General features: G+C 50.7%; 1 protein-coding gene across 1 annotated transcript; it reads left to right on the top strand.

Annotated features, from left to right (window-relative positions):
* The first annotated feature begins 1,358 nt into the window (after positions 1 to 1,358).
* Positions 1,359 to 25,734, top strand: LOC144731448 (serine incorporator 5-like). Its single transcript, XM_078612494.1, is given in 13 exon segments — positions 1,359 to 1,456; positions 10,793 to 10,930; positions 10,932 to 10,961; positions 11,432 to 11,610; positions 11,814 to 11,896; positions 13,072 to 13,165; positions 14,257 to 14,468; positions 15,399 to 15,494; positions 16,033 to 16,159; positions 17,422 to 17,491; positions 17,920 to 17,959; positions 19,207 to 19,357; positions 20,180 to 25,734. Coding segments are annotated over 13 exon segments (1,395 nt in total). The 5' UTR covers positions 1,359 to 1,432; the 3' UTR covers positions 20,331 to 25,734.
* Positions 25,735 to 26,727: the final 993 nt, after the last annotated feature.

Raw genomic sequence — 26,727 nt, 5'->3', positions numbered from 1 at the left:
CCAGCCCCTACACCACCAGTCACTCAGCCACTCAGTCACTCAGCAGTCAGTCACTGATTGTGATTGTCAATGATCGTGGTGCCTAGAGCTCAACCCAGCCCTCACTCATCAGTCACTCAGCCACTCAGTCACTCAGCAGTCAGTCACTGATTGTGATTGTCACTGATCGTGGTGCCGAGAGCTCAGCCCAGCCCCTACTCCACCAGTCACTCAGCCACTGAGTCACGCAGCAGTCAGTCACTGATTGTGATTGTCAATGATCGTGGTGCCTAGAGCTCAACCCAGCCCTCACTCATCAGTCACTCAGCCACTCAGTCACTCAGCAGTCAGTCACTGATCGTGGTGCCGAGAGCTCAGCCCAGCCCCTACTCCACCAGTCACTCAGCCACTGAGTCACGCAGCAGTCAGTCATCTGATGGTGGCAGTCACTGTGCTCACGACTACACTCTGTAACACAATTGTTGATCCTGGGTACTAAGTGTTATTTCGTAATTGCTTATGCCTAAAAAGTACAGAGAATGGCTATTATCGCCCACAAACTTTGCTTTTGTGACCAGGACAGTGATATTTTTAAATGTAGCTATTGTCAATGATAAAACGGGCGAATTTGTGTCTTTTCGTTCACATAAAGTCATAAAAAAACATATGAATAAAAATTAACATGTATTTATACTAAAGTAATACAAAAATTACTACGAAAGATTTAGTAGTTTTTCCAGATTGTTCCTCCCCACAGAGAACTCGGTCCGCTGTGGCCAGTCCCGCCTGTGGTAGTGCGCCTTGGTGTCTACATATTTTGCAGTAATTTTTGTATTACTTTAGTAAAAATACATGTTAATTTTGATTAATGTTGTTTAATTCTGACTTTATGTGAACGAAAAGACACAAATTCGCACGTTTCCTCATTGCAAATAGGTACATTTCAAAATATCACTGTCCTGGTCATAAAAGCAAAGTTTGTGGGGAATCATAGCCATTCTCTGTACTTTTGAGGCATAAGCAATTAAGAAATAACACGTACTACTACCCAGGAACACACAAATTGATTGTTAAACAGTGCCATCACTTCTGGAATCGTTTACTATCGATTCCAGTCGGGCTCTGGACGCGCGCGTCGATTCCTCGCGGCTCCGGCAATAATAACGACAACGATTCCCGCCCCCCCCCTGCCCACCGGAGACGATTCCACCGGCGGTTTCGTGAATCATGCGCGAGGAATCGATTACGTGGAGCGTGCCGATGGAGTCGGTTCCACGTTAAATAAGAACGAGTTAATCACGAGGAATCGAATCGATCTCAAATCTCCGTCTCGCGCTTTGTTTGGGGGTGTTCAACAACACCGCCGCCTTAACAACACCACCTCATCATCATCATCGACACCACGTCTCCTGCTGCCCCTCGTCTCCTCCTGCTCCTCGTCGACTCCGCAGAGATGTGCGGCTGTGTACTGGGGCAGGTGAGTTCGGCCGCTGCGCGGATTTTCATCTCCCGTCTCCACTCGCTCGCTCGCTCTCGCCTGTCTCTCATCTCTCTGCGTTTGGGGGTATGGCTTGATGGGATTGGGGTTGGGGTTTACATGGCTTGATGTTGGGGTTAGGGGTTGTGGTTATGGTTTGATGTTTGGGGTTATGGTTTGATGTTGGGTTTAGGGTTTGGGGTTATGGCTTGATGTTGGGTTTAGGGTTTGGGGTTATGGCTTGATGTTGGGGTTATATGGCTTGATGTTGGGTTTAGGGTTTGGGGTTATGGTTTGATGTTTGGGGTTATGGCTTGATGGGATTAGGGTTGGGGTTATATGGCTTGATGTTGGGGTTATATGGCTTGATGTCGGGGTTATGGCTTGATGTTGGGTTTAGGGGTTGGGGTCATGGCTTGATGTTGGGTTTAGGGGTTGGGGTCATGGCTTGATGTTGGGGTTATATGGCTTGATGTTGGGGTAAGGGGTTGATGTTGGGGTAAGGGTTGGGGTTATGGTTTGATGTTTGGGGTAAGGGTTTGATTTTGGGGTAAGGGGTTGATGTTTGGGGTTATATGGCTTGATGTTGGGGTAAGGGGTTGATGTTGTGGTTATATGGCTTGATGTTGGGGTTATACGGCTTGATGTTGGGGTTATATGGCTTGATGTTGGGGTTATATGGCTTGATGTTGGGGTAAGGGTTGGGACTGAGCTCCGGGGCTGTGGCCTTGCCGCCGTGGGAGCTGTGGTCGCCAAGTGTTTCCCCCTCCGCAGCCGCCGCGTGGCGTGAAGCCACCCGGTCGGTGATCGAGCGACTGACACTGCCATAGGAACGTGGAATTTCCATCCCTGGCTCTTCGTATCCACCAAGGCAAACGGAGCGCTGCTCCATGTCTGAGGCGCTCCGCTCTATAAGAGGCCGTCCATATATGACGTCACGCACCTAGGGGGGGCAGACATTTGTGACGATGTGTGACGAGGGGGGGGGTGAGAAATGTGACGTCACATCAAAATGCGCAACTTTAAATGAATATAGACAACACGTTCTACTTAATTAAATATACTTTGTATTAAATGTTTTCTCCTACAACATCAGAGTGCAGCGCCACATAAAATACGCACTAGAATGACAATAGTTTAAAGCGATTTGAAGCATGTTTATTATGGGGGGGGGGCAGAGCTTTGTGACGTCATATTTGATTGGGGATCTGACTTTTTGTGACGAGGGCGATCCAAAATCGTCCAAAATCGCGTGACGTCATTTATGGACTGCCCCGAACTCCACCGGACGCCGCGTGTTTGACGGCGGCTGGCCTCCCTCCTTCCTTGTGGCATTTTGGCTTCGCTCTGTTGTTGTTGTTATTGTTGTGGTTGGTGGTGGTGGTGGTGAAACAGCCATAAGCTCCAGCGTTGGTGCCGGGTCGCGGCGCTCCCGACTCGGTACGAACGCTGAACCCCTTAACCAAGCGGAGGGCCAGCGGGAACCCTCCGAGTTCTACGCCTTAGTAGTTGGTACAAGATCAAACAATGCAGCTCGCAACAACAATTCAAAGGAAACGTCACAATTAAAGTTAAAAATAAATACCCCACAGCCGTCGACGCAGGCTTCCGCCCCCCACCCCCGTCCCACTTCCCAAAATTGTCTCGGTCTGCGTTCTTCATCTGTGACTTCACACAGCGATCAAGGCCCTCGCCATTTCGAGTCCTCGTGACCTTTCCAATCGCAGTAACCAAGCTGAAGCCTGCCTTGTGTTCCAGTGCAGGACTTACAATGCCCCCCACCCCCAAGGCTCCCCCCACCCACGTAAGAATTTCACTTTGTTTTGTGATTTAGATTTTGGAAGTTAACTGGAAAAATGGACGAGAATGCCTCCCTACTCCAGTGCGGTCCCTGGCAGTGGTGCAGTGGCACGATCCGATCTCGTGGCTCCTCTCTGCACAGTTGATCATCGTCCCTTCTCTCGGGGTGTGTTCCCTCTCCTTTGGTGGCAGTCACTCCATCACCACTATCGACCGTCACCCATCATCATCACCCCCTTCTCGTGATGTCTCCAGCACAAGCCCACATGGTCAGGTTAATTCCGTGGGAATTGCCTGGTAGGATGGGGATGTTTTAGTTGTATTTGCATGCGTTTGGGTGATTTGTTTACCTGTGATTGTACTTTGCCCTACTGTCATGTTTGTGTACTGTCTGTTGTTGTAACGTTCTTACCCACCCCTACTGGACATCTGTGAAAAATAGCTTTATAGTTCCTCTGATTCCTCGATTATAAATACATGTTCTGATTCTTCAATATTTAATAATGTGATGCCTAATTTTGGTTTATTTCCCACTTCCATATATTCCTGATTCTGTCTCTGTAATTCCCAGCATGTGTATGTATGCTTTGCACTTTACAGCTTTTATTCCATGATTTCTGTCAGTGTCTGTGCTTCTCGTGATTCAATAGCAGCTAACGAGCACTTGGGTTGTTTTTTCCCCCCAACTTTACGGTTGCTAAGCACCTGCTCAAAGTGCCACGTGGCGAGCAACAAACGACACTATTGAAAGTGTAAAGAGATCAGAGTTAATGGTTCCTGAATGGAGCAAGATTTTTTTTTTATGATAAGAGCTTGGGGTGAAAATAGGAGACGATGGGAGGGAGTTACAAAGTGGAGCAGTAATAATGAGAAGAGTTTGTGACCTGCGGTTTGATTTGGTGTTTGAACGCGGAGCAGTGGATGATGAGATGGAACGGGCAACATCTGGCTGGTAGAATGAGACCCATCATGGGTGGAAGGAATCGACGAGTGAAGTTTATGGGTAACGGTAGTCGCGATGGAAGAGTGATAAAGAGGCGACTAAACGAAACTTTCTTCATCTTACCAGGGTAAGGCCCACTGAGCTGCATAGCTCTTTTACAGGAGGGACCGGGCCACAAATGATAGCTCCAAAAAGTGGCTTATCACTTGGAAATGTATGTCAGCCAAATACTCTAAACGCATGTTTCTAAATGTGGAGGAAAAACCGGAGGACCGGGAGAAAAATCCACGTGACCACGGGGAGAACATGCAAACTCCACAAATACTACAGGCGTTCAGGGTCGTGTTCGAACTGTTGACCTCCTGCATACCAGGCGAGGTAGTTAACATCTCGCCACCGTGACTGACCGCCGGCGAGCGAGTGATCTGGAGTGAATTGGGGAGCGTTGGATCATCAATCACCCTGACTGCTGCTTTACGTTGCATTCTGCCAGTGAGGTAGGAACTGGGAACTCCATCCCAGCCAGGACAGCAGCGGGATTCCACCTGCTGCCACGTGCGCGCTGCGTGTAGCAGCGGGAATAGTTGGGAGCGTGTCTGCGGCTTTGGCACAGAAAGGAAAATTGAGCTTCTTTCATGTCTCCTTAGCCAGATGAGTAACGCAGATGTTGCGCCAAGCAGATGAACGGTTTCTCCATGGCTGAGAATATCATGCATAGATATGATGAAACTGTGGTGTGGTCAGCTTTGCGTGCGATTATCTCTGATCGGGTTTTCTTTATTTTAACGTGACTCTGTTTCACCGTCCTGCTCTTGCTCCGCTTGTTATTCGTTTTCATCATCAGTAATTGCCCCTTACAGTGGTGTATATTCTCCTGTGCCTTCGAGTCGTGCCCCCTCTTCTGACGGATATCTGCCGCTGTTGATGGTGATTACGACGGCGGTGATTGCAAACGGCTCATTTTATTGCAGCCGAATAATCCTGTGTTTTTTTTGGGGCCAAAAGGAACATTTTTCATTAACGCAGCCCAGCGGTAGCACGTTCGCCACTTGTTGCCGTGGTATCGCGGTTGGAATCCAGAGGCCGCCCTGGTTAACACTACGGTGTGTACCAACCCCCCTGATGTTTGCCAAGAGGAGGCCACTGTGTGACTGGCGTCAAGGTCCAAATTTAGCAAATTAGAAACTTACACCACGATAGCTTTTTTTGGATTAGATCGCGTAAATGTGAATGTGTCGTGAAACCCACCACCACCCGACACAGCCAATTAGTAAGGTTTGTCACGTAAACAAAACGTGCCAATTAGTTACTAGTTCAGCACACCGATGTGTTGGGGAGAGTAAACCCACAACATTTACAAATCAAGTACGATGTTTCGCTGGTAATTACAACCAGCCTCATCAGACAACAGCCAAACTTGTACTAATTGGCTGTGTCGGGTGGTGGCGGGTTTAGCAACACATTTATATTCAAGCGATCTAACCCAACGAACCTCTGTTATGAATAATATTGGCCGAGAAAACCTATGTGTTTAAAACTTCCTCGCAAATTGCTCAATTGCGATTATACACAGCGGCAATCATCTATCTGCCCCCTTCCGGCAGACTAATGCCCCAGGTCACACTCGTAAATTAGACCCGTTCCTGATGATCTCTTCGAGTTCTCCCGTCGTTTTTAAGCAAAATCAACTCGCAACGTGTTTGCCCAGTGCTGCGAGAGAGAGAGAGATGTGCGCTGGAGCGACGTCGACACAGAGACCCGTGTCTGTGCCGTCTGGTGGTGGTGGTGGCCGAGCGCCATTCCTTCGTCGTCACGGGGACAAAATAAACGCACGACGAATCTCTCTCACTCGAACCATAACCACCATAACAATTGCCAAGCAAATGCCACGGAAACATTTCAGCCCCCGGTCTCTGCAACTACGACCGCAGTCACAGCGACCAAAAAAACGGAAAAAGACAAACAGAGATATCTCTCAGTGGCCGGTGTCCCCCTGGTTCTGCCGCTGTCAACGGAAGATATTTAGCCTCAGTCGTTGACATGGAACCCTAAGGGCCTGAAGTGTGTCACTTTGCCTGAAGCTTAAGCTTCCTTTGTCGGAGGCTCACAGAGGCAGACTGAGAGATCCATTAATGGGTGTCTATTAACAGTTCCTGCGAGGCAACTGGTACCGGGATCCATATCGGCATCGCTTGAATACCGGCATAACACTCCTACGTAGCTGTCAAAGGGCAGGCTGAGAAGCCTGCGGAGGGAATGAGTCCAAGGGAGCTTGATCATTTTTTTGGGCACATGCGATTTTAGAAAAGAAAATAAAAAAACCTTTCGTGAATTACTAAGCTACACATTTAAGATGAAGAGAGACGGTAGCCTTCATACGGTGGCTCGCTCGTTTCTGTGTTCGTCGCGTTGCCTTCAACGCAACTGAATGGCGTCATCTAGGCGAAGAGCATAACTGCGCAAATTTCCGCCTGAAGACCTTTCATCGCGGCTGGCAGACCTCACCAAGTTGGAATTTAGCTCCTGAACAGATCGCTGCCATAACTCAAGAATGGAATGGCTGTGTTTACAATTTTGAGAGGCTCTTGTTTTGTGAGACTGGTTTTTTTTTCACGCGAGAGACAATGTCTCAGTCTGGTTGAGAATCGGCAAAAAACAAAAAAAAACGAAGTTGGTCAAGCGCCAGGGCGTTGGAGGCTGTTTACGAAGCAGAACTTGAACGGCTCGCCCACAGCACGCACGCTACGTCTGCAAATTAAACATTCTGCGCGTGCTACTTTTGAACTTTTATGCTGTTGCACGGCCCCGCCCTTGTGTATCTTCACACAGCTGTGTTTAAAACACATCATCGGTCTTTTCTTTTTTATTGACTTGAAAACTAGACTCAAAATATTAACAAAAAATACATCGCCTTAGCATGTCTGTCCCTTTAGGCTTTGCAGTATAAAAGTTATCTTCACCATCCCGTCAACCACACAACTTTCTGGGAGCACGTGATTTCAGTAGCTTTGGTTCATTGCAAGAAAACTGGACCGCGGGTTGGACGTACGGTGTCTGATGAGTAGGAGTCAAGCTTCGCTTGATCCAATGCTGGTGAACCGCCAGATGTTTACAGGCTGATGTTATGGTTGGAAGGAAACGCACATCAGGGGGGTGGATCGCTTATTTATTTAGTTGCTCCAAGCTGGGGGTTGTCTCAATAGTTGGTTTGCAATACCGGTGGCCGCAGGAACAGCCCGATGGAAAAAAAACACGATTGCGTTTTTTTCCCCCCGTGCGTACAGAAACGTCGGGAGCAATGCGCACGGCGTTTTCTGCCTTTTTATAACTGAGAAAACGTGGGGACCTGCCGCAGTGATGGGTGTGTAATGGCCAGCACACTGCACTCGTCCAGAGGTGGGCGTTTTATTTTGATTTCCCATCTCCCACGCGAGGCAGTGGATGGAAGTTTCTGAAATCCACCCAGCGGCGCCAATGGATCCCACCACAGTTGATCAGCGGGTGCCACTTGTGGTGGGGTGAAGTGTGGGTACGCTCGACTCTTCCCAAACGCCTGGTCGGCCTGGAAGAGTAGACCAAATACCCTTTCACGACCAATATTATCCGTAATAGAGGTTTTTGGGTTAGATCGTGTAAATATGAATGTATCGTTGAAACCGGCACTACCCGGCACAAACAATTAGTGAGGTTTGTCACGTGAACACAACATGCCAATTCGATACCAGCACAGCACACCGATGTGTTCGAGAGTCACACATTGGCACGTTTTGTTTACGTGGCAAACTTGTACGAATTGGCTGTGTTGGGCAGTGGCGGGTTTAACGACACATTTACGCGATCTCACTCAAAAACCTCTTATGGAAAACTTCATTCTGTGGGCACATTGCTGCGTTGCTTTTCCTAAGTTTAGTTTTCCAAAACCACCACTTCCTCCTTTTGTCCGCCACCGCTGTGTTTTCTGGCGGTTTACCCCCAAACTAAATTATGGAACTTGTCGTTGTTCACGACTGTTGTTTGTAGATACAGTAAAACCTTGAATTGCGAGTAACTCTGTCTGCGAGTGTTTTGCAAGACGCGCAATTTTTTAAAATAAAAATTAATTTGATAAACGAGCGAGGTCTTGCAATACGAGTAGAGGTGCTTCCAGCTGGGATGGTGCGCTGCTGAAATTACCTTTGGCATTACATCGCGTCTCTGCAAAGTGGCTTTGCTACGGGCTGCGTCTGGTGTAGATGCGAGCCCCGACACGCGGGAGGCCGTGTCTATGTAATTGCCATCGGGTGGAAGTCCGGGGGTGTCTCGTTACAAAGGGGAGTTTCTCGGTGTTAAGCCAGGCGCTAACGAGTCGTTGCCAGACTTGGCCAATCATTCACAGGACGCGGCTTTGGCGTCTCGGACGCGCACTCATTCCCATTATTGCATAATTTGCCTCCCAATCATGGCGTCTAGTTTAATTGCAACAATTGTCGCTGTGCAGGGTTGAGAGAGAGCTCGCTCTCACCAGATGGAATCGAGGGGAACCATCATGATGGGCCACTTTTTGTTGAGCTGTCATTTGTGGCCAGGTCGCTTTTGAAAAATAAGTGAATACCTCATTGGGCTTGGTCTGGTAGGATGGTCTAGTTGTGTTTCTACGTGTATGGGTGATTTGTCTTTCTTGTACTTTGCACGACTATCGGGTTATTGTACTGTTTGTTGTTGTAACGTTGTTAACCGCCCCCACTGGACATCTATGAAAAAGAGCTTATGAGCTCATCGGATTCCTCCAATATAAATTATTATTCTTTTTTTTTGTTATTCGGATGATGGTGAGCTTTGTGTTACCTTGGCATGAAGGTTTAGTGTCAACATCAAAGGCTGTTGCTCTTTTTAACTTGCAGCCTTTTGTGTATCGCCTTCTTCAGTCGAATTCTCCAGTTATGCACAATGTGGTGACGGGATTTGGTTATTCATTCGTGTTTTCCGGTACAGTCTCTGATTTTAACGCACAAATGTGGTCGCGGCCTCAACATTATCCATTATTTGGCGCTTTCTGAAGGCTGCGGCGGTAAGAGGCTAATGGGTGCGTAGGAGAGCCATTATACTGCTTGCAACAAAGTCGCAAATCAATTTGAGACGTCTGCTTGAGAGACACACTTACCTGTCAACCCATACGGTTTACCCCATATTCTTGTACAGGGAAATTGAGTTTTCCGGTCCATACGGCGTACAGCCGTTTCAATACGGGCACATTTTTTACTGTCTATTTGTTTGTGTTTCTCCCTTGTGATGGGATTTTGTAGGATGAACGTTGAGATTTATAAGGGCACGGGATGACCAATAAGGTCTGAATTGATCTGTAATCAGGTAGGGCACTGATGAGGGGTTGACAGTTATGGACACAGCCGGACAACACGGCAGGGTGTGCACAGCGAGGGTGGACATCGATGGGTGACCGGGGTGAAAAAGATGAAAGACAGAGGTGGATTGGAGCAAGTTGGAGCACTTTTGTAAAACTGAATCCTGATACTGAGAAGCAATGCGACAGAGCCGCGAGAGGAGAGAACTTGCAGTGGGTACGTGATCGTCTGCCATCGCTCGTGGGTTGGAAATGTGGACGACGTCAAAAGAAAATGGAACGGAAGCTGAAAAGTGCACACGCAAGCACGGAGAGGGAGGCCCATGCTTGCGATAGCGCTGAGAGATTGAGAGAGGAACACTTGGATTAGAAAATACGCGCAGGTTAGAGACGTCGTATAGACCGTGAAGAAAGTGAGCGGGCCTGGGTAGCGAACGTCGCTTGAAGGGGGGGGGGGGGGGTGTGGTGGTGGGTGACCCACAATCGTGATGGTGGCAAAATAGGGAATGCTCCCGAGAATTTAAAATTTATGTTGTTGAACCACGTGAGAACTCAAGAGACCAGGATGTTCTCATTTGCTAGTCACCTGGGGCATAAGTCTCCCCACAGGAGGCGATGAGTAATTTTCGGATTTGGCAAATTTGGACCCTTAACGGCCGGCAGGTAATGGCCTACTTTTTTTTTTACGAATGACGTCACGGAATTTTTAACGTCCACTGTAAAGCCGACAACGCCTCGTATTGCTGCGGGTGATTAAACCCAACCCGCACTCATAATCAGGCTGGCCACCGTGTTCGAATCGTGAACCTCTGGAACAAGAGGCGTGCACGATACCACGAGGCCCTGTCCCCCGCCTAGACGCCCCGTCCGCTCCGGCCTAGCGAGGGGGTGAGATGCGTGCCCCGTGGTCTTCACCGCCAGCAGCACTCCCACCGGTCTCATTGCCGCCAGCAGCACCGCCACAGGCCCATTTGTCACTACACCCTCAACCAGTTCTATTCTTATCGCCACCAGCGCCACCGTCCGTCGCGACTGCCACCACCAGTTCTCTCTGGTGTAGGGCTCCCGTGTGCGCGTGTGTGCACGGCCTCCATGTGTCAGAAGACACTGCGCATTAGAGATCCTTCTCGCGTGATTTTGCATTTCTTAGTAAAAATTACTGAAATGACCCAAATCGCCTTATGTTACACGAGACTGCGTTGACGACTGCAGTTGATGCGATGGACGTGGCGGACGTGTGCCCCTTGCCCCACAGCTGGCCTGCTGCTGCGGCTCGGCCGCCTGCTCGCTGTGCTGCAGCTGCTGCCCGGGCATCAAGACGTCGACGGGCACGCGCATCATGTACACGCTGTACCACGTGCTGGGCACCGTCGCGTGCTGCCTCATGCTCTCCCCCCACCGTCTCCGAGTTCCTCAAGGAACACGTGAGCAAACGCGTCGTCGAGTTTCGCCCGTTTCAACTGTTTTCAACCTCCAATGACAGCGGCGTCGAGAACGTGCAGTGTGTGGCTCGAGCCACGCGGGGGTGGAGGGGGGTTGGAAGGGGTGGGTGGAAGGGGAGGGTGGTAAGGGGGGGTGGTAGGGGGGGTGGAGCCCTCTCGTGCTTTTGTGTTAAATTGCGCTGCTCCCAGTGTGTGCCTCTAATCGTGCGATGTTTACACATCGTCACTAGGGAGACACAGAGGTGGCCGGGCGTGGTGCTGGCCACCCCACCCCATCACGTGCCGTGCTGGCCACACGCACACTCTCGAACACTCGCTCACACTCTGCAGAACAGTGGGAGAACATACAAACCCCACACAGAGTGAATCGAGCCCGGGTCATTTTTTGGTGAGGCGCGAGTGTTCCCGCCGCGCGCCACCCTGCCGCCCTGCGATGTCGTCGTTGCCCGCAGATCCCCTTCTACGCCGATCTGTGCCAAAAGATCAACGCGGGCGACGACTGCGAGCGGCTGGTGGGCTACTCGGCTGTCTACAAGGTGTGCTTCGGCATGGCGGTCTTCTTCTTCCTCTTCTCGCTCTTCCTCATCAACGTGAAGAAGAGCAGCGACTGCAGAGCCTCCGTGCACAACGGGTACGGCGCGCGCTCACTTGCCCGCTCGCTCAACCGCTCGCCCGCTTGCTAGCACACTCGGCACATGCCCGGGCACTTCTTCCCACAGGGCACAAGCGTTAGCCGCTGCACGACCACCCTGCAGGCCAATAACGTGATGAGACATGGCGAGGTGAGAGTTCGAGGCTTCGGGAGAGATGCCGTGCCTTGTGTGCTGTTTGCAGGTTTTGGTTCATCAAACTGGTGGTGCTCATCGCCATATGTGCTGGGGCCTTCTTCATTCCGGATCAGGACAACTTCATTAAAGGTGAAAAAAACTATTTTACATTTTACCAGGTAAGGCCCACCGAGCTATACAGCTCTTTTTCAGAAGCCACCCGGCCACAAATAATAGCTCAACGAAGCAGCTTATTGCGTGGAAATTTATAGCAGCCAAATACTCTAAAAGCATGTTTCTAAATGTGGAGGGAAAAGCCAGAGGACCAAGAGAAAATCCACACGACCAAGGGGAGAACATGCAAACTCCAGATATATAACAGGCATCAGGGTCGGCATCAAACCCACGACCTCCTGTATACCTGGTGAGGTAGTTAACATCTCGCCACCGTGGCACCCCATCGTCCCTTATCGGAGTACATCAACACAGAATCTACAGGCAGAATCCGCGGGCCGCTGCCCAGTTGTTTCCTGCACAAGGGTGGCATCGCGCTTTACAATGTATCCCGCGGCAAGCGGCTTGGCGTGTAACTGTGTTGGGGTCGTTTGTTTTGTGACTGTTTATCTCAGAGCCTTCCTGGCTGACCTGGATTCTGGATTCCTCGAGTTCGACTCCATGACCTTCATTACTTTTTGTGTGTTCATATATCATACACCTTGGTCGTGAAAGTGGGACATCTCTTCGGTGAAATGCCACCTGGAATAGTTTTTGGTTGTTTACAAACGTGTTCATTTACACTTTGTTTACACCGTGAGAGCCCACCTGAGTTTTATTTTTAGGGGGGTCCTGCCAGGGTTTTCCAGGAGGGGAGGGGGGGGCGCTGTTGTTATTGCCGTGTGTAATGCCAAACGAGTAATTGTGTGGGCGATTTCGAATTTGGAATTTTTTTTACCATGACGCCCGACACACAGTGGGCTACTCTTGCCAATGACGTCACATAATCTCTAACATCTTCCTGTGAAGCAGACGGCGCGTAGTATTTTTTTTGTATATTTTTAGTATTTTTTTGTACTTTTGTATTTTTTTTCAACTTTTTGTATGAAAAAGTATTTTTTAGTATTTTTTGGTATTTTCTTTGTATTTGTAAATGTTTTACACAACCACATTATTAATCGGGGCAGCCACTGGATTCCAACAGTGAACCTCTGCAAAGAGCAGCCTAACGAAAGAGGCGTTAGGTAAAATCATGGAAATTAAAGTGAGAAATTGGCAGTTTAAATGAAAGAGTAATGTGGCTTGCTCCTGCTGTGCTCGCTGTCTGGCAGTGTTCATGTACGTGGGGGTCGTTGGAGGTTTCCTTTTCATCATCATCCAGCTGATTCTGCTGGTCGACTTCACACACAGCTGGAACAAAAACTGGTGAGTGGAAACTACACACGTCCCGGGGTGTCCACAGGCTTTCTTAGAATTGCTCACAACAGTGAGAGCCCTGAGCAAAGCGGAGGCTTCCTGAATGTTGTGGCCTGCCAAGCTCACTATGAGTATTATCCGGTGGCTGGTGTGTGTGTGTGTGATGAGGTGTGTGTCTTTGTCTTTATGGGGACGTGTATGTGTGTGTGTACGTGTAGAGAGTGAACCGCTTCCCATACATAGGCAGTGTGCTTATGACCAGCTCCATTTTGGCAACAAAGGTTTCACTTTGAATCAGTCGAGCAGCTTTAACTTATTTTTAATGGCTGTGTAATGCTGTGTGGAAGCTGCCCATCCTATCGTTCCACGTGAATCTCTGGGCTTCTCGGCCACAGTTTTGCCCTCTCTTTTCTTTACTTGCAAAAAACCTGGACCCCTCCGAAGGAACGTCTGTGCCGGTTTAAAACATTGCGGCTGTTACCTGCATACGATCCATCCTGGGTTTAACCAGACTGTATTGTGCGAGGAGCTCGTAGTGCACCGAGCCTGGCGTAAACATTTTGGTGACACCACTTAGTGGCATGAAATCGCCGGTCCGAATTCGATTCCCGCTCACAGCCAACGTTATTAACGAAGATCCTAATCTGTCCTTTGTCGACTCAGCCTTAAATAACTGCCTGGTGCGGTGTGTAAACATCAGCACAAGGAATACAAAGGTGGCCAGGCGTGGTGCTGGCCACCCTCGTGTGCCAATGCCGCCCTTTATAGGTGCTCATTAAGAGCACTTTTATGTATGTAAGTTGAACTTCTTTCGCATCACACGTAGCCAACTGTGCTAATCGGATGTCTGTTAAAGGCTTTATTGGGGATCTTAGTCTTTCTGGCGAGGTGTGTGTGTGTGTGCATGTGTCATTGGGGAGTGGTAGTGCAATGGTTAAGAGCACTGCTAGGAACCCAGTCACCTCATTCGATAGCAAACATCAGCACCCCTACTATCAGATTTGTACCGACTTGCCGTGCGCGGGTGCACGTGCAAAGTGTGGCAAGTGGCGTGAGCGTGCGAGGCGCTGTCCCCCCCCCCCCCCACCGCCACCCATCAGGACGTCCGGCATCGAGAGCAACAAGTGCTGGTACCTGGCGCTGGGCTCGGTCACGCTGGTCTTCTACAGCGTCGCCGTGGTCTCCTCCATCCTCATGCTGGTCTACTACACGCACTGGGACGGCTGCACGTTCAACAAGATGCTCATCGGCGTCAACGTGACGCTGTGCGCCCTCGCGTCGGCGCTCGCCATCTCTCCCTGCGTGCAGAAACGTGAGTCGTGATGCCCGCCCACGGCTTACCCAGGGGGCGGCGCGGGCCTCGTGGCCGACACGGGCGCCTCCCCGCGTAGAGTTCGCGCGCTGTCAGTGAGTTTGTGTGTGTGGTGAGTGTGTGCATGAGCGTGTTAATTTGAGTGTGGGGGAGCGGTGGTGTTGTGGTTAGTGCACTTTGCGCTACGAGCCCGGCGGCCCGAGATTTATTCCTGCTTTCGGTCAACCTCAGTGACGATTATCTAAACCGGTCCTGGGCCTCTCCAAGGTCGACTCAGCCTCAAAATGAGTACCTGGTGTGGTGCGTAAACATCACCACTTAGGCGTGGTGCTGGCCACCCACTCCTCCGTGTGCTGTTCCGGCTTTCATAGCCGCTCGCTGACAGTACTTGGTCCAACAGTCTGTTAAAGGCTATATGGGGATTTGTGTCTTTGTCTAAATGTGAGTGTACGTATGAAAGAGTTTGTGGTTGTCAGTGTGCGTGGTTGTGCCTGTAGTTTGTATGTTCTCCCCATGGTCTGCATGGGTTTCCTCTGGGTTCTCCGGTTTCCTTGCATAGACAATCTGCAAAAACGAATTACCAGCAAATTACTCAATTGGGATTGCACGGCAGCAACATCGCCCCCAACTGTAAAAAGCTTAGCGGGACCCTCCTGAAAGGGAGTCTGGGGACTCCGTGGGGCGTTCCTGGGTAAACGAGTGAAATAATAAATAATGCACGATTTCTCTTCTGAAATATTCCAACCGAGCAATTATTGCACACCGACTAGCCATATGTAGAAATGCGGCTTCCTGCCTGGTTGGTCACGAGACTGCGCATCGATGAATGGCGCACACTGACAATGGTTGCTTCTCCATCTGTGCGCGCTGCAGGTTTGTGCGTCGCGGACTCTGATGATGTTGTGGTACCCCTTTGTTCGTCAATTTCAGACCAAAGCAATTCGGGGTTGCTCCAGGCGTCCATCATCTCCTGCTACGTCATGTACCTCACCTTCTCTGCCGTCTCCAGTCGCCCGGCAGAGAACCGTAAGCCCCGAGATGTTAACTACCTCTCCTGGTACACAGGAGGTCGTGGGTTCGATCCCGACCCTGGCGCCTGTTGTGTATTTGGAGTTTGCGTATCTCTCTCGCCCCCCGTGGTCGCGTGGATTTTTCTCCGTGTCCTCCGGTTTTTCCCTCCACATTTAATAACATGCGTTATGAGGATTTTCTAGATGTTTTTAGAACTTTGTGTTTAGTGTGTTCTTTCCCCACACCTCCAATTGCCACGGTGACTACGTACGGTGTGAAAGAAGTTCATATTTGGCTGCTGTAAATTTCCACATGACAATACGCCACTCTCCTGGAACGATCCGCGCCCCTATGAGAGCTTTTGCCCCTGCACGGCCTTGGAGGTGCCCGTCAGCGCCCGTCGTGATAGGGAGGCGCGTTCGGTCACCTTCCGCCTTCCGCGGGAACGTCCTCCCCTTGGGAGCTCACCGGGTCGCGGCGTCCCACGATCCCGCCACCGTGCCGGCGCGTGACGCCGCGCACCAACCGCCGTGCCCCTTTGTCGCCGCCGCAGTCGTAGTGGACGGGCAGAACGTGAAGATCTGCCTGCCGAGCGTCACCGAGTCCGGTCTCAAGATGAGCGACGCGGCCGTGGCTGTGGTTGGCGCCATCATCATGTACGGCTGCGTGCTCTTCGCGTGGTGAGTTTGACGGCGACGGCGGCGGCGGTGCTCGGAGAGAAGGGTCGGGCGCGCTCGCCGTACCACGGTCATCGCGTCGGCGGTCGCGTTAACATCGGGGTAATGCTACCGGATCTGTAAAGTAAAATTATACGTTTGAAGGAATTCACATAATTACGTGTATATAAAAATGTTAACAAATTAATGGGATTGTTACATAACACGCTTGTTTTCAAATTCGATCGGTATCGGTTTAACATCCAATAACAGCTTCACCGTTTCCATTACAAATGTATTCACGATTATCATCATCAGCCAGTGTCAGTCCACTGCTGGATGAAGGTCTCTACACAGTGACGAGCGCCGAATGAATTATTGCTTGGTCATAGGACTGTGACTCGGAGCCACCAGTTAAAACATTGTCCACTCAGCCAATTGTCCGTGTTTAGAAAGCAGAGAGTGAACATTAATTTGCATTCTTAATATGAGACTGCCTTGACAAGGCTACCTCATACTTGTCAACCCATACAGTTAACCCCATAATCTTGTACAGGGAAATTTAGTTTTCAGGTCCATACGGCGTACAGCCGTTTCAATACGGGAAACAACAAAAAAGGTCTTTGTGTTTCTCCCTTGTGATGGGACTTTGTAGGATGAACGTTGTACGGGGTTACCAATAAGGTCTGAATTTGTCTGTAGTACAGTAGGCATTGATAAGGGGTTGACGGGTATGCTACCTCGACAGTGAACTTTAATTTAAAGCAACATTTTTCAAGACACAATCGCATTTATATTTTGTTGACCACCGCGATCCTGACCTCACGTGGGCTCCTGTTCAGGCAAGGCATGTCGTGATGAGGCTGGTTGTAATTGCCGGCGAAACGTCGTACTCAAATTGCAAATGTTGTGGCTTTAGTCTCCAACATACCGGTGTGTTGAACTAGTAACGAATTGGCATTTTTGTTTACGTGACAAACCTCACTGATTGGCTGTAGTGGCGGGTTTAACGACACCTTTATATTTACGCGATAAAAACCAAAAAACAACCCTCTATTATGGATAATATTGGTCGCGAAAGCCTACGTGTTAAACATCCGGGGCAGTAGTCCACATTGGGTTCAAGCCATGTGACCAGTATGCCTGCCTCAATGCGGCAGCAGCAGCCAGAGGCGGGTGACTGTCATCACGAGAACACGGCGGTGACGTGCTCCGTCCTGTGCCTCCCTCCACCGTCCCTCTTTCTGTGCCCCCACTCCCCTCCTCCCCCGCGGGGACCTCCACAGCCTCCGCTCCACCACTCGCTCCTCCACAGCCGCCCTGGGTGTCAGCCAGCCGTACAGCAGTGTCAGCACGGTGCGCGCCCCCCTTCACAGCACACTCGGCTGCTGTAGCCGCACTCGGCTGTTGCCGCACTCCGGTGTCGCCGCTCTCGGCTGCTGTAGCCGCACTCGGCTGTAGCCGCACTCCGGTGTCGCCGCTCTCGGCTGCTGTAGCCGCACTCGGGCTTGGCCGCACTCGGCTGCTGTAGCCGCACTCCGGTGTCGCCGCACTCGGCTGCATTCGAACCGTGAACCTCGGCAACAAGCGGCGAACGTGCTGCCGCTGGGCCGCGTCACCACCAGCCGCAAACGAGTTTCTAAACTTCATTGTAATCCTTCCCTCTGTCTCCAATGTGCGTATGCGATGGGTATAATTTTAAATATTTTACTGCAATATTCTATAAAATGAACGTAGTGCTGCTGGTCTTGGTGGACGTGTAACTGTGAGCATTTCTTTTGCAGAGAGCTGCTTGCTGCTTCTGCTTTATCGACGATGATGAAGGTGAGATATTCAAACGAACACCCTTCGAAAGTCGAGACGTTGTCTTCCAAGATAACAATGACGATGATGATGTTTTATATTTACTTGGTGTCATTCAGGCAAGTTGCTTCTCAAACGCTGCTCTGTAATTTGTAATGCGCAACAATTTTCACACCGGGGCGAGGGAAAACAACAGACAAGCGTGTTCAGGCATTCAAGACCACAGCCAACAATAGCTCAAGCCCCGTGGTCTCATAGTGAAATGTTTGGCCAACTCCAAATTAATCAATTGGAATCTACATGGCAATCATCATCCCCTACTGCGAAAAAACTTGGCAGGACCCTCCCAATAAAGAGTCCTTAGACTCGGTGAGGCTTTCCTGAGAAAGCGTAATAAAACTATATCAAACAATTAACTCACTTGCCGTACTTCCGTACCCTGGCAAGTCAGGAGATGGCAATGGACCTTGATTCCCACGGATAGGAAGGGAGGTTCACGAACCCGCTTGATCCACCTGTCCCCCGGTCTCCGCCGCGCTGGGATGCTCCTGTGGAAAGATGTTAACTACCTCACCTGGTATACAGGAGGTCGTCGGTTCGATCCCGACCCTGACGCCTACTGTATATTTGGAGTTTGCAAGTTCCCCCCGTGGTGACGTCGATTTCTCTCCAGGTCCTCCTGTTTTTTCCTCCACATTTAGAATCGGCGTGCGTTTAGAGTATTTGGCTGTAATACATTTACACGTGATAAGCCACTTTGTTGCGCAATCATTTGTGGCCAGGTCGCTTCTGAAAAAGAGCTGTACAGCTCAGTGGGTTAAATTAAAATAAGTTTAGTTTATCGTAAAGCTACACGCAGTGCGACCACCAGCGCCTGCGTGTGGCGTACGCACGCATATACCGCACCTCCGACTAGCACGGTTGGCTTGCGTACGACGCGAAAGAAGTTCCTACGTACGTACGTACACGTTGAACTTCCTTCGCACCGAACGTAAGCCAGCTGTGCTCGTCGGAGGCGTGGCACCATCGAGAGAGCCGCCTTGCTGCAGGTGACGAGGGCGTGTGGGCGGGCAGGCGCCCTCTGGGCTCCACACTCCTCCTTGCTCCACTCTCTGTGCTACCACAGTCGTCCTCCTTGCTCCACTCTCTGTGCTACCACAGTCGTCCTCCTTGCTCCACTCTCCGTGCTACCACAGTCGTCCTTGCTCCACTCTCTGTGCTACCACAGTCGTCCTCTGTGATCCGCAGTCCTCCTCCTTGCTCCACAGTCCCCGTGAACGAGGTGAACGAGGTGCAACAGGGCGGCCAGAAGGTGATCCAGAACGAGTGCGAGGCCGTTGTCTACAGCTACTCCTTCTTCCACTTCATCTTCTTCCTCGCCTCGCTCTACGTCATGATGACGCTCACCAACTGGTTCAGGTGAGCGGACGGGGAGCGGCACGGCGCGTCGTGACGCCTCCCCCCACCACATCCCCCCCCCCTCGCGATCGGCACGTACCGGGTACCCTAACGGCAGGGGTGCCGTTTAGTGTGTTGGTGGTGTGTCTAAAAAAAATATACGCAATGTTTGTGGAATTCCGAACTTGAAATGGTTTGTACGTATGCACGTGTTGAACTCTTTTCGCACCATACGTAGCCGACCGTGCTAATCGGGGGATATTTAGTTGCAGCGTTTTGGGCTGTTATGGCGGACGAAGATCAACACGTCATCACGGATCAAATAATAATTAAAACAATTTGCAACAGGCGCAGATTTCATGAAACAGACAAAGCTGTTGTTGGATCACGACTCGGGAGACTCGGTAAATCCGTTGATGCCCCAACTTCTCGGCTGCGACATTGCCCCCTATTGCAATAACTTAGCAGGATCATTGAAAGGGAGTCTTGTGGCCCAGTGATGGCTCCCCTGGTTAAACAAGCATAGTCATGAATAATAATGACAGCGATGTCATCCAGACACCGGTTTGTTCTGTCAGTCGCATTTCACCTTTCAGTGACGACGTCGCACCTGGTCCCCAAGCGCCGAGCGGAGCCTCATGGCCCCACGCTCTCGGTCGCGGCTTGGCTCTTACCGTTTAACCGAGAAACGAAGCACGCCGGTGACATAGGCCGCCGTGCGGTCGGTACGCTCGCGCATGCCGATCCGTGCGTTCCTGACTTTCACAACCGGTCGCTGATTCTGAAAACAGTTGACCGGTTTAGTGGCTGTCGACGACATTGTGACCGTTTTCTTTTCGGCAGCTACGACAACGCGCGGCTGGAGGTGACATTCGTGCATGGCAGCTGGTCGACGTTCTGGGTGAAGGCCGGCTCCTGCTGGCTCTGCCTCGCCCTCTACACGTGGACCCTGGTGGCGCCCATCTGCTGCTCGAAGCGAGACTTCCAGGTCTGACGGCCGCCGGTGGGGGGGGCTCTCGGCCCCCGGCCACGGCCATCCCCTTGACGGCTCCGGCTGCCGTCGCAACGAGGGGGCACGCTTCCCTCTGCCGGCGAGTGCGCGCGCGTGTGCCCTCGTCCCAGGAAAACAACACCCGACGGGGCCTTGCTGTGCCACTCTGAACTCTCTGCCTCGCACCCACGCGGACGCTACAGACAGAATTAACGCTGGCCGGAGCGGGCAAGCTTTGGCCACACTTCCACTGAATCTCCCTCCCTCGCTCTCTCGTGCGTTGCCCCCACACACAGAAAGCCGACGCTAGCAGGGAGGTCTGTCTCCTTGAGATCGTGGTTGACCGTCTCGCGTCGCTATTTCAACTCGGGTTAAGGACTCCGCAAGCCAGTTTTGGACGCTTTGCACACACACACACAGACGACCGACATGCAGTTGTAACAGGGGTGGAAGGCCGTGTCGGCTGAGCGGACGACCTTGCGCGGACGTGGCACCGTGGATACGAGACGGCCACCCACCTTCCAGCGACGCTCCTGCTCCTGCTGCCCAGTTGACGTACGGCTGCGTGGGTGGTGGAGGGTGGAGGGCATAAACCTTCGTGCGTGTCCTCTGTACCGATTCGGTCTTTTTGTCCGATCGTTTAAACATTGAACGCGACGCCGCACTTTGGTTAATTTTTCGATCCTCCTGCTTAGTCAGGGCAGTCGCCTTACGAGCAGTGAAACCTCCTGCGGGCCACAAGCTGTGGGTCAAAGATCTCCACGCCTTTCTCAACCACTCACCTCGTCTTCCAACTTCCAATCGAGGCATTTGAAACATTGGCACGCTCTTCACAACTGTTGATCTTGCCATCATTCCTCACCGAGAAGCCGCTTGAAGGCTCTTCCCGCCCAGGTTGGACACCATTGGGAGGTACAGCATATGGGTCCTTTCTTGCCAGTATCAAAATCTATAAGAATAGGTTTTACCCTTTCTGGCAATGAAACAGTTGTGTTACGATGTTAAAACACCAAACAGAAACCTTTTTCAAGGAATCATGTATTGCATTAACCACGCGTAATTGTGGTGAACATACAAACAAAAAGATGCTCTGGTAAAAACTGATTGGTCCACACCAGAGAAAGCTTTCTTTAGAGCTTAGTCTCAAACATAGACAGCTTTCTTTACAGCCTAGTCGAGTGTTTGAGACTCGGCTCTAAAGAAAGCTGTCTCTGGTGTGGACCAATCGGTATCAAAGACAATCCATCATCATATACTACCAGAGCATGTTTTGGTTTGCATGTTCACCACAAGTAAATGCGCTTAATGCAGACATGATTCCTTGCAAATGGTTTCTGTTTGGTGTTTTAACATCTTAGCACAACTGTTTTATTGCCAGCAAGGGTAAAACCAATTCTCGTACCATTGGGAGGGTGAGTGGTAGACCTGAGGTCATTTGAACGGATTTTGGAGGTAGCTCACTGATATCCGTTTCTGCAGACCGCTCTCTAACTGCTCTGAGAGATTACCAAATGGAGTCTTTCATCTCGCGATGTAACGCCGATAGAAACGTTGAAATGACATTTCGGACGAAAATATAAAAGCCTCGATTTTGAACGATTGTCTGCTATGCTGCAGCATGAGTAGGCATTGCAGGGTGTTTTATCTCGGCGTGCGTGCCGCTCATTCTGCTAGCGACCGAGTCCATCTCTAGATTTGAAGTTTTCGTGACTGCAAGGATTCCTACTCTTTGGTTTTTTCGGTAAAGTCACGTGGGTAAAAAATTCAAATAAACTAAATCACGACGTTTCGGGCGCAACACAAGCGTCCTTCTTAAGCGGTTGTGCTTTCGCTGAGTTGTCCCCACCTGAAGAAGGATGCTTGTGTTGCGCCCGAAACGTCGTGATTTAATTTATTACAATGTTTTACCTACGTGACTTTACCGACAAAACCAAAGAGTATGAGTCCATCTCCCCCTTCTTAATCTGGGCTATGACATGAAAAACACAGAACGCTCCGTTTCCGCTTACTTTAATTATAATTTTGACCTTTTGTTAAGTAATTAGGTCCATTGAGTATTTTAGATTTTTAAGCATATAATGTTGCTCAGTATTACCCACGTAAAGTTTCACTATCGGTGTTTCTTATTAACGTACTTATTTTTACTAATTTCAAATTCACGCTAATAAACTTAACAGATTAATTACATTTGAATCACACAATCGTAGAAAAATGTAGTTCGGTTGTTATCTTATTGTTACACTAAAGAGCCCCTCTGTATTTTGACGTGAACCTTGCCTTGCTCCATTTGTACGAACAGTGACGAGCATGACGTATGCAGGAGGATTGCCGTGAGACCCAAATCCATTCCCAGCTTCCTGTACTCAAGGCTGCTTCAGTGATGACAGTTTGGCTCTCTGTCCGTCGGCTAACCAAACACACTCCCTTGCGACCGTCGGTTTTACATCCGCCATGTTTCTTACATCCATGTTGTCAGAAGGGAACGGCGATGGCAAAGGTGCAGAGGTGGCGCACGTGCTCAGTGAAGTGTCCACGTGTCCACGCTTGCCCGACTGGGCCTCACGCAGGACTCGGGCTGTTTTAGGGAGTCTTTGATATCTTGTCATTTTAGGGGCGTCCACCTTTCCTCCGTGTAAATCTCAGGTTTAACGGTCGGCATCTGCTCATCGCGAGAGGGTAGAATTTGCGAGAAATCGCCGTGACAAAGAGCACAGTGTTGAGCGTGAGTCGTTGAACAAATTTGTCAAAGTGACGATGATGATGATGATCACTGCTCCTGTTTTGCCATGATGATGTCTTGGCAGCGCCAGAGAGGGGTGCGTGAGTGACACGCCGAGGGAGCTGTGAAGAGGAGGAGTCCCCGCCGCGCGTTCCGGTCTCTTGCCGTGCCTGCCACCGCGCGCGTGGATCGCGGTTCACCCTGCCCCTTGCGTGTCTGCATGGTTCTGTGTTGTCAGTTTATTGTTTACTAATGCAATGTTGTATACTTTATAGGTTCAGTGCACTGGATGTGATATACACTGCACTGAATGTTGTGTCTACTCCACGAGTGCTGAGTGTTGAGCTTTGCTGCGCCCTCATCACTGTTCACCGAATAGATTCCGTCGTAGATGCCACTCTGCGATCGTCACGCGAGTGTGTCGGATTTTGCGTGGTGACCATAGAGGTTGGCTCCCACCACGTTGAGAGCCGCGCCAATTAAAACACCGGTGCCGCTTGTGAACGACATGTCCACCGTGTGTCCACCATGCTAATGTACTTGCACCATTCCATCTGCTAAATACTGTGACTTTGTCAGATTCGATACCGAACCTCCCAAATCGCCGCCTCCAAAGTATCCCACCATCTGGTTTCCGGTTTTCCCCTTCGCCCCCCTCTAACTTGGCCGCCCCCATTCTGCGCGCGTGCCCCAGCGATCACAACCCGTGTTGTCCCAGATTGGGGCCTACATTGTTTTCCCTGTTCTATCTCGGGCTTCCTTGGTCGCTGACCTGCCTTGCAAATGACATTCCTAGCGTACTCTTACGACGTAGTCGTTAAACCCGCTCTACTAAACTACCATGCCTCCCTCATGTGCCTCTCCTCAACCTCCTGCATTTTGGACATTATTATTATTCAGCTGGAAGAACATGATAGGCTGTGAATCTATTTAGCAGTGTCCAAAGCAGATCCACAGCGCCTCCACATATTCTCGTAACGCAGCTACGACTCCACGCCATGCTTCCCTTGTGCCGTCTCGCGTCTCGAAGCATCCTTGTAGCGGGATGTCGGGCTCAGGCCTCGTACCCGAGAGTACAGCGCGGAGTCAGAGGTGCTCGTGACATCGTCTCTTAAGCAGGTTTCATATCGCACACACTGCTAAACATCACCCAGACTGCTCACCCACAGCCATGCACGAGATTATCCTCTTGCACTCACAACGAACGACAATCCCTGTCCCCTGCTTGATGCTTCCATCCGTTTTTCCTACGATGCCAAAGCATGTCACGATGTCCCGCGTCTCTGTGCGTCTTGTTTCACCCACCGCACGTTTCATACATCGCGTGAGTGCACTAACCAGTGCCGCTCGCCTTGCGAGCGTCACGGAGGGTTCTGTACGTTCAAGTGTCCTTGGCTTCTCTCGGCGTTAATCAGCAACTTCCTGTCATGGTCCCACGGAACAGAGATTTCGCTTGTCGGTACCACCTGAGGTCGCGTAGCTTAAAAGGTTTCAATTTCTAAGTGTGGCCAATAAAAGTGAAATTGTGTGATAACCACTTGTAATGAGTGAGGCTATCGAGTCATTCGCTTGTATTAGCCGTGTTAAATAAATCCATAAGACTTCAAAGAGTTTTTTTTTGCTACCTTCCGTGGTACTAATTTCTGCTCCAGCCCTTGGACTCTCGGGTCTCTGTTATTTCCCGGCCAGGTAGGCGGCTTTGGTGATCCCCTATTGCAGGTCGCCCTGGCACCCTGGCACTTGGGTGTGAACTGCATGGAACAATAACTGGGGTGCCGTCCGAGTCTCCAAGAAGGGGGGGGGGGGAGCCCTTATCCGGGGCCTCCTGTCACAGGGAGTTGGCTCCGTATTGTCCATGCCATCGGCCTACCCGGAGGCTCGCCTACGTTTGGCGTTGTTGTGGTCACCCCGGTGCTTCCATCCGTTTACCGTGAGCCCATTGAAGATCAAACGGCACCAAACTGGGGCAGGCCTGGCGCTGGGTGTGTGGGATGTGCCACTGCCGACACCGCTGTGTGACCACGCTGCTCTGTGTGCCAGATAATTAAGATGGCAGCAGTGGGTTGTCCTGTGGTTTTCCGCAGCATAGGAATGTGTGGATTGCCACCGCCCGCTCGGTGGGGTGGGGGGTGGTGTTGTAAACCAGAGGTGAAGCTCCCCCCCCACACACAGGAGAAGAACCCGCCGACTCGGAGAGACGGAGCCGCGCGAATTGCCGCCCGCGTCACGGTTGCCCGCCGGCTTCCGATCAATAATGTAATGAAACACTGACCCCTAATGTTTATTGTGCATGTGTGTGTGTGTTTGTTATCCTTCCAGTTATGAAAATATTACATTGTATGCAGTTATATATTCATTTTAAATGTCCTTAGTATTGTTGCCTTTTCTGAGTGCCTGTGGTTGAAACTATAAATGTAGAACTTTTAACATAACGAAGTCACTGGAACAACCCCGCTATGTATCGTACGCATTATTGCCTTGCAGAGCAGCGATGAGGCGTCGAGGTTTACCTGTGTGAACGCAGAAACTCTGTTGAATGTGTTTTTTTTTTACGGTGCTATGGGCTCGGTTGTTATTTTATACACACGGCAGATTGGTGTCCTGTAGTGGAAGTGTTCTCTTGGCCTGCTTTTGTTGTTGTATAGTTGTACATTTTTATTACCTTGTAGTAAACCTTTCTGAAACACACTGGGTCTCCTGTGGATGTTGTTATCACTGTGTGAGTCTGTCCCGTGTGGGGAGCGGTGGTGTCGCGGTTAGCGCTACGCTGCGCTACGAACCCGGCGACCCGAGTTCGATTCCCGCTCACGGCCAAACACCGGTGAACCGGTCCTGGGCCTCCTCTAGGTCGACTCAGCTTCAAATGAGTACCTGGTGCGGTGTATAAACATCGCCATTAGGGAGACAAAGGTGGCCGGGCGTGGTGCTGGCCCCCCACCCCTTGTGTGTCCTCGTAGGTGCTCGCTAACAGCACTTTCCCCTACAGTTTGTTACAGGCTTTACGGGGGCATCTTTGTCTTTGTTTGGGTGATGCGTTGACTGGGTGAGTGAGCAGGTGTGTGGGTGAGTGGGGGGTGAGTGAGGCGGTGTGTGGGTGAGTGAGGGGGTGAGTGGCTGGGTGATTTGGGTGCGCGATGGAATCAAACCGGCGACCTCGGCATGACAAACCCAGAGTGTTAAAGACCCTTCGAGGACAACTCTGGGCCGGATTAGACATTCAGTGACTCGGGCGCCCTGCAGTGTGCTGTGTGTTCTCGTTGTCTGTTTCCTGCCATAGCTAAACACAACATGATGCAAACGGCAATTGGTCAAACATCCAAATGCTAAAAATATTACCTGCAAATGACTCATTGGGTATTGTTATTCGCAGCAGCAGCAGCTACATCGCCCCCTACTGCAACAATTTGGCAGGACTCCCCCTATAAAAAGAAAGTTGAGACTCAACGAGGCTTCCCTAGGTATCACGCGGATTACCGCATTCATCATAATGTGACATGGAAGAGCCGTGCTGCGGTTGACATAAAATACACATGTCACAACGCGCCCATTTAGCCCCATCAATCTATCCGGCCACACGAGAAGCTGCTTGGCTGGCCATGCGTCGGCTTACGTTCACCAAAGCCAACGCCTCCTCGCTTGCCCGGAGGCGCTCACCGATTGGGACTTTGTCCAGGATCTTTG

This window comes from Lampetra planeri, chromosome 39 (genome assembly GCF_965212315.1).
Source record: "Lampetra planeri chromosome 39, kcLamPlan1.2.h2, whole genome shotgun sequence".
NCBI classification, from domain to species: domain Eukaryota; kingdom Metazoa; phylum Chordata; class Hyperoartia; order Petromyzontiformes; family Petromyzontidae; genus Lampetra; species Lampetra planeri.
Note: the sequence above shows the minus strand (reverse complement) of the source record. Positions and strands in the feature narration are given on the sequence as shown.